This window comes from Eurytemora carolleeae, unplaced genomic scaffold (genome assembly GCF_000591075.1).
Source record: "Eurytemora carolleeae unplaced genomic scaffold, Eaff_2.0 scaffold249, whole genome shotgun sequence".
NCBI lineage: Eukaryota > Metazoa > Arthropoda > Copepoda > Calanoida > Temoridae > Eurytemora > Eurytemora carolleeae.
Genome location: NW_019396162.1, coordinates 216,639 through 228,471, shown reverse-complemented (window position 1 = coordinate 228,471; position 11,833 = coordinate 216,639). Strand labels below are relative to the sequence as shown.

At 32.4% G+C, this 11,833-nt stretch overlaps 2 protein-coding genes across 2 annotated transcripts in view; both read left to right on the top strand.

Annotated features, from left to right (window-relative positions):
• The window catches only part of LOC111696861 (paired box protein Pax-6), a gene marked incomplete at its 5' end in the record, with an annotated part of 26,008 nt that extends 25,316 nt beyond the window's left edge, over nt 1-692 (top strand). The window contains one exon of the mRNA XM_023466608.1: nt 107-692. Within this exon, the coding sequence (XP_023322376.1) occupies nt 107-171 (65 nt within the window). The remainder of the gene's footprint in view (nt 1-106) is intronic.
• A 3,313-nt stretch (nt 693-4,005) lies between these two features.
• LOC111696864 (uncharacterized) lies at nt 4,006-11,771 on the top strand. Its single transcript, XM_023466614.1, has 10 exons — nt 4,006-4,109; nt 4,506-4,657; nt 5,454-5,530; nt 5,723-5,812; nt 6,087-6,178; nt 6,563-6,668; nt 9,773-9,895; nt 10,774-10,827; nt 10,989-11,168; nt 11,292-11,771. Exons 2-10 carry the CDS (start codon nt 4,588-4,590, stop codon nt 11,295-11,297), a joined length of 798 nt encoding a protein of 265 aa, XP_023322382.1. The 5' UTR covers nt 4,006-4,109; nt 4,506-4,587; the 3' UTR covers nt 11,298-11,771.
• The last annotated feature ends 62 nt before the right edge of the window (nt 11,772-11,833 follow it).

The following is an 11,833-nucleotide window of genomic DNA, read 5'->3' as shown; positions in this document are numbered from 1 at the left end:
TGATAATAAGAATAATATTAATAATAATGATATTAATACTAATAATAATAATAATAAAAATAATAATAATAATAATAATAATAATAATAAATATCCCCCAAAGCAGAAGAGCAAGCTAGTAAAATCCACGGACAAACATCCCAAGCTCAGACAATCCCACATCTTCCGTAGAAAAAAAACTATAAATATATGAAACATGAAAACACAAAAAATTACAATCCATTGATTTGTATTTAATCCATATTTTTTTGTCATGAAGATATAATAATATTGAATAATTGCTAATTGAAATAAATTAAGTCTATGTAAGATATCTATGTAAATGTCGTCTTTTAGAGTCGCAATTTTTTCTTATAAGCGTCCTTAAAATAAACTGAAATTTTAATGTTAAAAGATATGTTAAAACATTAGGTTATTTGCTGTAAATAGCGCCTCTGCAATATGAAGACATAAATTGTCTAATTAGTTGCAAGATTTTTTAGGTTTTATACTTTTGTTGGAGTAGAAAACAAAGCTACAGTGCCATGGGAAACTAACCATAAGCCAAGAATGTCCAGGTTTTATCTAGGTTTATTCAAATGCAACATGGACATTCTTGGATCTAATTATATTATATATTACTTATAAATGTATAATACAATATTTGTGTAATTATTTGTGCACAAAAACGTACACGTGTGTAAATATGACAGATTAACCCACATTTTTTATGATGTTTAAACCTCTTAAAATTTAATTGCAGCACGCATTATCCAGTTAAATATCTTTAACATTTGTTTTTTTTTCAAAATAGAGATAATACATTTTTCTTCTATGAGTAAAAAAAAAGAGATGGGAAGTATGGATACAGGACTATAGAATTTAGGAGTAAGGATGGATACAGGAGTAAGGATTGTTTCAAGAGTAAGGATAGATACAGAAATAAGGATGGATAGAGGAGTAAGGATTGGTTCAAGAAGGATAGGTACAGGAATAAGGATGGATACAGGAGTAAAGGTGGATTTAGGAGTTCGAATGGAGTAAGGATGGATATATGAGTAAGGAATGATACAGGAGTAAGGAAAGATTAAGGAGTAAGAATGGATACAGGAATAAGGATGGATACAGAAGTAAGGATTGATACAGATCTAAGGATGGATACAGGAGAAAGAATGTATACAGAAGAAAGGATTGATTCGGGAGTAAGGATGTACACAGGAGTAAGGATGGATTCAGGAGTAAGGATGGATTCAGTAGTAAGGATGGATACAGGAATAAGCATGAATACTGAAGTAAGGATTGATGCAGATCTAAGGATGGATACAGGAGTAAGGATGGATTCAGGAGTAAGTATGGATTCAGGAGTAAGGATGGATACTGAGTAAGGAAGGATACAGATGTAAGGATGGATACAGAAGAAAGTATAAAGACAGGGATAAGGATGAATACAGATGTAAGGATTGATACAGATCTAAGGATGGATACAGGAGTAAGGATGGATTCAGGAGTAAGGACGGATTCAGGAGTAAGGATGGATACATGAGTAAGGAAGGATACAGATGTAAGGATGGATACAGAAGAAAGGATTGATACAGAAGTAAGAATTGATACTGCATAAGCAAGTATGTATACAGAAGTAAGGATGGATACAGATGTAAGGATGGATACAGAAGAAAGGATTGATACAGAAGTAAGAATTGATACTGCATAAGCAAGAATGTATACAGAAGTAAGGATGGATACAGGAGTAAAGATGGATTCAGGGGTAAGGATGGATACAGGGGTCAGGATGGATTCAGGAGTAAGGATGGATTCAGGAGTAAGGATGGATACAGGAGTAAGGATGGATAAAAGAGTAAGGACGGATACAGGAGTAAGCATGGATTCAGGAGTAAGGATGAATTCAGGAGTAAGGATGAATTTAGGAGTAACCCAAGTAACAAAAGTGAGGAATTTCTCCAAATTCTCTAATCATTGTGACTTTCTTTGATGAATTTCCGAGGAATTTCTCGAGAATCATTTCCTGTAACAGATTCCTCTGAAATTCTCAAGAAATTCCCCAGAATTGGTCCCCAATATGAGAGATTATAGGGGGATCACAGTTTCGAGAAATTCCTGAGAAATTATCCGGAATTTTTCCCAAAGAAATTCCCCAGATTTTCTCCGAAAATTCCTGAGAAATTCTTAGAACTTGGTCACTATGTTTATGGATTTATAGGGAAATTTAATAAGAGAATTAGTTTTGAGAAATTCCTGGGAATTTCTCCAGAATTTTACCCCAAGAAATTCCTGAGAATTTCTTTTATATACTTCTCCGGAAATTCCTGAGAAATTTTTAGTACTTGGTCACCAAGTTTACAGATTTTTAGAGGAATTAGATTAGAGAATTAGTTTCGAGAAATTCCTTGGAATTTCTCCGGAATTTTACCCCAAAGAATTTTCTGAGAATTTTTCCGGACAACTTCTCCGGAAAGTCCTTAGAAATTATTACGACTTGGTCACCAAGCTAAGGGTTTTTAGGGGAATTAAGTATAAGAAGAAGTTTCCTGGGAATTTCTCCAAAATTTTACCCCAAAAAAATTCCTGAGAAATTCTTAGGAATTGGTCACCAAGTGTACAGATTTTTATGGGGAATTAAAAAGAGAATTAGTGTTGAGAAATTCCTGGGAATTTCTCCGGAATTTCACCCCAAGAAATTCCTGAGAATTTCTCTGTAGTACTTCTCCGGCTCCGGAAATTCCTAAGAAATTCTTAGGACTTGGTCCCCAAGCTTACGCATTTTTAAAGGAACTGATTAAGAGAATTAGTTTCGAGAAATTCCTGAGAATTTCTCTTGAATTTTTCTCAAAAAATTCCTAAGAATTTCTTAGGAATATTTCTCCGGAAATTCCTGAGAAATTTTCAAGACTTCATCACAGAATTTTCAAGTTCAGTTTTTCTCTTCTTTTATGCACTGCTTTTTATGATTATTTACTTTAGAACCATCTTTTTAAAAAAATAATATGAAAAAATTGTAAAATTTTTTTCTTTTTTTTTTCTTGACAATTCAGTTATCTGAAGAAACAAAATACATGATAACTTCAGTAAGATCAAACAAGACTAGAACATTCTGACTTGAGAAGCTGGTTATACTTCTATAAAGTTGGAGGGGCAATATAGTTGTTAAGTTATTCACTACTATTGGGTCTAAGTCCTGGTAAGTGAAGTTACTCAGAAATATGCTGAGAATGTTTCAAGGAACTTTTGAGAAAATCTTGGGAATAGTTCCCAGGAAATTCCCAGGAATATGTTCTTAAGAATTTTTCTCTGGAAATTCCCATGAATTTCCACAAATTTTGTCGACATTTTCTCCGGTTTTTTTGCAGAATTGGTAACAAGAAATTCCTTGGATAGATTTATGAGAATTTCTTCGGAATGGGTTAAAAGAAATTCCTCGGAATAGCTGTCGACTTTTTCACCGGATTTTCTTGTGAAAGATTCCTGGGAATTTCCGCAAAATTGTTAGTTGGGAAGAATGGATACAGAGGTAAGGAGTGATAGAGGAGTAAGGACGGATACAGAAGTAAGGATGGATGCAGGAGTAAGGATGGATTCAGGAGTAAGTATGGATTCAGGAGTAAGGATGGATTCAGGAGTAAGGATGGGTTCAACGGTAAGGATGGATACAGAAGGGATACAATATATCGTGAACTTCACGAGAGGGGGGGCAAAATAGGCTAAAGGAAGGGGGGGCGAAACTCGGTCCGCCCCCCCCCATGCATAGTTACGCCACTGATAGAATTAAATCAGAAATTAACTGCCTTTTAAATCAGAGATAACTATGAGTCCAGTTTGTGTCGGTGGAAATACAGTGCTTTTTCCATTGATTCGGTTAAATTCATATTTTTGATCTGATCTTTTTCTGAGTTTGTCTGCTTGGTAAAGTGTGTGTTTGTGTGAGTGCGCGATGATGCTATGCTGCCGCAGACTCAACAGAAAAGAGGATAGAAAGGGGGGGGTGGCCTCCGTTGCTCAGAAAACAGCCTCTAGAGCGAGCAAAGAGAAGGGGAGGACAGAAGCCTTGAGAATGTAGTTTGGGTGAAATGTAACTATAATCAACACTACACAAATCAAATAATAATCAAAACTAGGTAAATCATTAATAATATTACAATAGTAAATAATACAAATTTAACATATGTATATTATACATTACCAGGTCCATGTTTATTTATTATCTTTCTAGTTTTCAAACATCTAAATCTAAAAACGGGACTGAGAATAAAATTTAAATTGAATCTTATCCCAACAAAGGGAAACCAATATTTCTGATTTTATTAAGATAAAAAGGAAAATTTATTTGTCTGAAACACTATTTTACTCATAATAGTAATAAAAAATTTGAAGATTTTGCAAAGGAAACCCCTCCAAGGCTCCAAAATCTGATAAAAAAGGCAAAACGTATGTTCATTACCTTTTTTAGATTTGGACAAATTCTATCTTTCAGAATTGAAATCATATAGATATCAAATATTTTATCTGTGCAGTGTACAGTGTACATAGCCAAGACAGAGTGACGAACCAGTACACCAAGCAGTACCGTACAGTGTAGATCAGCTGATCAGTAAGATGGGTTGCTGTGGTGTAGTTGGAACAACTAGGTTTATGGCAGTAATGGGTATTCTATACTCAGCTGCAGGAAAATATTTAACTCACAATTAATCTCATATTTCCCAATAATTAATAAAGTCTAGTAATCCATTAGATTTTCAATATTTGTTCATGTTTTCTTTAAAATATTGTCAAGATTAGAGATCCATACTTATTAGTTTATACAGGATTACCCACAAAAGATGAGACTGTAAAGACGACCTAAAACTTTTAAATTAGACGATCCCAAGCTTAAAATCAGTTTTTTGCTTTAAATATAGTCGTTTAATGGCTTATTAAATGATTGGGAAAAGAAAAAAAATTGCGGGCAGGGGCTTACGAGAGCATTTGTGTAAGCACATTAGCGCAAAATAAAAATGTTGTGCCCCCCCTTTCCTACATTTTACCTTGAAAACCCCTTTTTTGAAAATCTTGATGCCTTTTTTAACTATGTAAACAATTCGATCACATACACACTTCCATATTACAAGTGTAAATAAATTATTTATGTAATTTTCTTCAGTGGACTCATTAGACACTTCCCCCCCCCCTTGGGCGAAAGGAGGGCCGGGGTGCCCGGCCCCCCTCCTCTCTTACACCACTGGTTGCAGGAAATCATGAAATACAAGTAAACAGACCGTATAAATTCCGCACAGTCGTCTCTTAAGCCTCGTCATTTGTGTTTAACTCCGTAGTAAAACGTGCTAAGTCCTCTCCCTCTTTTACGATTTAATTTCAGTCGTCCAACAACCATTTTCTTTGACTCATGACTTAATAATTTGACTGTGTCTCAAGAGTCTGAACTTTAAGTTTAACCTGAGATATAAGAGTTAGTATTGGTTTAGTTATTGTGCCTCCTGCTGTCGTATTCATCAATGATTGGGATTACTCAGAGTTACTCCCGTTTCTCAAGGAACTGCATGTGAGTTAATAATAACTAAAAATGTATTTTAATTTTCTTACATTTTTAGCCAAGTCAAAATATTATGTTAATACATTTAGTTGTTGATATTATTAAGATTTATTTCTAAGAAATGATGCGAATAGACCCTGAATCTTGAATAAGATAAATTATAACCATTTTATGTATTTTTTAACTAGACTGTATATTTAGCGCTTGCTGGAGGAAGAGTATGAGAAGAAAGAGTTAACCCAGAATACTCTTGTACAGCTCAGGGACTTCCTAAATGATATCAGTGAAAAGGTAACATGCAGATTACAGACAGTACATCCCATCCTTGAGATTTATAGATTCTTGATATATTTTGTTCTAGAATAACTCATTTATCTTTAGGTTCAATGATATATACATATTGTGTAGAACTCATATATCTGTAGGGTTCAACGATTTTCAAAATTATTATATTCCATTTTAATATTAATCAAGCAAATAAACAATAGGAGTAGTGCTTTTTACATACTTCAAGATTTTGTAATTTTAAAGATTGATTATTTAGAAGAATACAAGATATATCTAGGCTGGGATTGGAGCCTTAGTTACAGTGTGTGTTGCTGGAACAAACCTCTTTATCAATCTACTCCTTCTCATAGCAACCTGCTGTAGAATCAGGTATCAATCCTTCTCATAGCAACCTGCTGTAGAATCAGGTATCAATCTACTCCTTCTCATAGCAACCTGTTGTAGAATCAGGTATCAATCTATACTCCTTCTCATAGCAACATGCTGTAGAATCAGGTATCAATCTACTCCTTCTCATAGCAACTTGCTGTAGAATCAGGTATCAATCTACTCCTTCTCATAGCAACTTGCTGTAGAATCAGGTATCAATCTACTCCTTCTCATAGCAACCTGTTGTAGAATCAGGTATCAATCCTTCTCATAGCAACCTGCTCCAATAAATGTTTATTATTCTATGAATATCAATAATGTTTGCTTTTCAAATGACAAAAAACATGAGTTAAAAATGTTTATTTTGAACATGTATACTTTAAGATGTCTGGCTCTACCCTGGTTGATCTTCTCAATGCTTGAGATCCTAATCCTTGGTTGCCCTGCGGTCATCTTCTTCTCTTTACTCGGCATCTACCTGTACATCCAGGTAAACTTTTATGCTCAGCATCTACCTGTTTATCCAGGTACACTTATTATCTATACTTGGCATCTACCTGTATATTCAGGTACACCTTTATGCTCAGCATCTACCTGTATATGTACACCTTTATGCTCAGCATCTACCTGTATATTCAGGTACACCTTTATGCTCAGCATCTACCTGTATATCCAGGTACACTTATTATCTATACTTGGCATCTACCTGTATATTCAGGTACACCTTTATGCTCAGCATCTACCTGTTTATCCAGGTACACTTCTTATCTATACTTGGCATCTACCTGTCTATTCAGGTACACCTCTATAATCGGAATCTACCTGTATATCCAGGTACATATATATACTTGGCATCTAACTTGTATAATAAGGCCCTCTTCTATACTCGGCATCTACCTAGATATCCAAGTACACCACTGTACTCGGCTTCTACCTATGTATCCAGGCACACTTATATACTCGAAGCTACCTGTATTTCCAGGTACACATGTATACTTGGCATCATATATATTCAAGTAAACTTCTATAATAAGTATAAATTGAAGAAAAAGAAGTATAAGTTGAAAAAAATAAGTTTAAATTGAAGGAAAATAAGTATAAATTGCGGGAAAATAAGTATAAATTGAAGGAAAATAAGTATAAATTGAGGGAAAATAAGTATAAATTCAGGGAAAATAAGTATAAATTCAGGGAAAATAAGAATAAATTCAGGGAAAATAAGTATAAATTGAAGGAAAATAAGTATAAATTGAGGGAAAATAAGTATAAATTGTTTTAAATTCAGGGATAATAAGTATAAATTGAGGGAAAATAAGTATAAATTGAAGGAAAATAAGTATAAATTGAGGGGAAATAAGTATAAATTGAGGGATAATAAGTATAAATTGAGGGAAAATAAGTATAAATTGAGGGATAATAAGTATAAATTGAGGGAAAATAAGTTTAAATTGAGGGAAAATAAGTATAAATTGAGGGAAAATAAGTATAAATTGAGGGATAATAAGTATAAATTGAGGGAAAATAAGTATAGATTGAGGGATAATAAGTATAAATTGAGGGAAAATAAGTATAAATTTAGGGAAAATAAGTATAAATTGAGGGAAAATGAGTATAAATTGAGGGAAAATAAGTATAGATTGAGGGAAAATAAGTAAAAATTGAGGGATAATAAGTATAAATTGAAGGAAAATAAGTATAAATTGAGGGAAAATAAGTATAAATTGAAAGAAATTAAGTATAAATTGAAGGAAAATAAGCATAAATTCAGGGAAAATAAGTATAAATTCAGGGAAAATAAGTATAAATAGTATAGATTAAGGGAAAATAAGTATAAATTGAGGGTAATAAGTATAAATTGAAGGAAAATAAGTAAAAATTGATGGAAAATAATTATAAATTAAGGGAAAATAAGTATAAATTAAGAAGGGAACGTAAGTATATTGAGGAAAATTAAGTATAAATTGAGGGGAAATAAGTATAAATTAAACGATGTATGAATATGTATAGGAAGGATGAGTGCAATGAAGCATTTATATTATCCATGGTCTGATGACAGGGTGGTAAATAATATTTAAAACCTTAAACCAAATTAATGTTCTTATAAGATATTCATCTTTGTCCATTGTCTATATCTCTCTACACTTAAAGTGTAAATTATTTTGTCATTTGAGAAAAATTATGTATTTTTACAAACAGTCAGAAATTTTTATTATATCCGGCAAACAAAATTTTTGTTTACAGGGATATTTTTCATAAAATATTATTAGAAAAGTTTACAGAACTATTTTAAGAGTTGTAGTATGTAATTTGTCCTACTTAGGGCCCTGAAAGCCCCCCAAGCATCCCTTAAAATAATTGGCACTACTTTATATTTATTCTTCTCATCTTCTTGTAATCCTTATTTAGAGCATTGTGCATTTTCTTAATTCTACAGGGATATAATTGAATATGTTTACACCAGGATAATTATTTTGTCCCATACCACAATTCACAATAAATCCAGACATATCCATATACATATCTATAATAATTGAACCATTTATTATAAACATTGTATATTATTTCCGGATAGAATTTCCTTTCTTACTTTTTTCCTTTCTTACTTGCTTATTCTTCACTTTTCTAACTTTCTGAATTTTCTATTTCTTTACTTTTTTACTTTCTCGCTTGAAATCTTAGCTTTATATTTTTTTGCTTTTTTACAGTGATAAAAAGAAAACTGTAGAATAGGAAGAAGACTAAAGCAATAAGGGAGCGCATTTGATGTTGTTTTAAAACAAATAACCCTGCTAGAAAGTTATTAAGCCACTTATTAAGTGAAATGGGTCTGTTTACCCTGCACAATTGCTGTGCTCAATGTGCATAGGGGTATCTTAAGACATAACTTGAGTCTAACAGTCAACTTCCTCTTCCAGAGTTTTCTGGTTCTTACATCTCTCATTTCTGGTTTCAACATTTTCTTTTACTTTCTTAATTTTAACTTTTTATCTTTCATACTTTCTTGAATTGTTTTTATATTGTCCACACTCTATCTGACCTACACTATAATCTTGTGCTGGGATTATATATATTCATTCTTTCTTTGACCCAAGAAATGTCGTAAAATGTTCAAAGATGAGATTTTTGTATTGCGGATATCCAAGATCAATGATTGATCTCGATTTTGTTAATCTTTATTCGATATCCCGCATGGTAAACTAAGTACCCAGTCATGGGTTGAAGGGAACTTTATATAAGGGAGGAATATCTAACATAAATATATGGAAATGTAAATGTTTTTAATAGATCCTCAAATTGCCCACAGTGGATATCAACATCAAGCGATCGGGATCGGGATCGGGAGTGTCCAACACAAAAAGTCCCAGCTCTGAGCACAGTTTTAGAAATAATTCTGCTTCAAATTTCAAAATGGCGATATTTAAAAATCAAAGGTAGCAAAGAAGTCAATAATTTTACCGGGACGACCTTGCAACGGAGTAAACTCATTGTTTAGGGTTAACAACAGTATACGTACTGTAATAACTCCCAGTGCAGCTAATTTTATCATATTAGTTTATCTTTTATCTATTTTTGTTTATATTGTTGTATGATCAGGGTTTGTTGATCCCTGCTCTTCTCTCCTTCTCTGCCCCATGCACTCTGGTTCTTCTCTCTCTTCTCTCCTGGCTCCTAGTTCTAACCGCATACTGGAGTCTGGGCAAACCAGTCCAAACCTTGGTAGGTTTAAATCAGAAACCTCATGAACAACCTAGTTTTAACAATTTACCTCAAGCTCTGGCTTTACAAAAAAAATGTTTAAATATAAGATGTCAAATTGTGTCTGTTTTATATTTTTCTGTAGAACAAACACCTCTTTTGTAAATTTTTGCAGTCTAAAATAATAGACCATATAGATATTTCAAAATATAACTCACAGAATTCGACAACAAATGGTTGTAAAGATTTAGGATAAAAAATTAGAGGAATCAGTTCCTGCTAAGAAGTGATAGTATCTGTAATAAACTTAAATCAAGAAAATATTTAAGAATATTTCCGAGAAGAATTTCGAAGAATTATTATTGTAATGTTTTTTTTGTTGAGAGAATTTTTGATCAATCATCACAGTTCTCTCTTTCTTCAATAGTTGAAGACTTTTATCAAGTTTTAGAATTTTACTTTACAATCTTAGAAAAGATAAATTCACTCCATGAAAGGTTTTCAATTGAACTGAAAATCCCATATAAAAATAAATATCTTTAACTCTGTCAGTCTTCACAACTGGTGAAAATTATCATTTCTTAAAAACGATGTGAAAATATGTTCCAAACTTTAAAGCTTTAATAGCTCAACTTTTCTTTAATTTTTGAATTTTCCACAGAATAATTTTTTTGTAATTTTACTCTGTTATAAACTTAAATTTTTTCTTGATAAAAGAAATTTAGTCTTTGCAACAAGCTCAATTTTTCAAATCCCTATATCTTTGTAACCTGATGGTGTACACCTTTGATATTTCAAACTTACATTATTTTATCTAGCAGATTTTATGGCTAGAACTTTCGAAGGTTTATGACATTTTACAAAATTATAAAGTTAAAATTTTCCTTGATTAAATTTAGGATGATGAGCAGAGGGATCAGGAAGTCCAGCCTCTCATATCGAACGATCGTCAGGTATTCTTATTTTTTTTGCGGTGGGGTTGATTTTAAATATTCAAAGCAACATGACGGACCAAACTTAAATAATGTTACTTCTTAAAAAATACTTCAAAGATAAAAATTTATTATTTGGTAATAAATACCTTTTTTTCTTAAAATGTTGATATTTTGATCAGGTGAATCCGCCCACTTCATCTACCCCGCCCACTACCTACAACCTCGGCCACTATCCTCAGTTTTATCCGGCACAACACGCCACGGCTCAGCAATCCTCCTCCGCCTCTGCTGGACCATCTGCCCCGCCCCAGACCACGCCCACTGATAAAAACAATCCCCATCTCTACCCAACCCTCCCGGTAAACCAGTATAATAGTTTTATATGTACTTCTAAATATTATTAATTAGCCCTTAAGAATTTTTATGTTTTTGCTCAAAATCGTCAAAAAATTTACAATTTTTAATGCACATTTATTTTTTAGGTTTAAGCGGAGATGAAATGGAAGCACAAGAAAAGCATAAAGAAAATATAAATGCACGTTTGCCACGATTTTTTAGCCCCTATTCTAAATATTTACAAAAAAACCTTCAATTTATCTCGAATTCTGATGGAAAATTTGCTGAACATTGAAAACTATTTTCTTTTCAATGCCTAAAGCATATTTATTATATATAGATTTAAAAAATAGTGTTTATGTATGTTGTAAATATTTATTCCAATGAAAATTCAATTATTCCTGCAGCAAAAAATTCGTCTAAAAATTCGTAAAATAATAAAAACAATTAAAATTGTGAAAATATTTTACCCTTTAGATCCTTGATCATAGCAATCCAATGCAGGTTTTAACATCATCACTTTCTGAAGAAAGAAAAAAAATCTGAATATTTTTACAATCCCCCCGGGACATCCTAATGTTTAGTTACCTTTACAGTATTTAGAAAATAAAGGACTTTTTACAAAATATATCTTTTAGAGAGATTATAGAGAAATAAAAAAATAGAAGAAAAGAGGGGTAAAAAATAG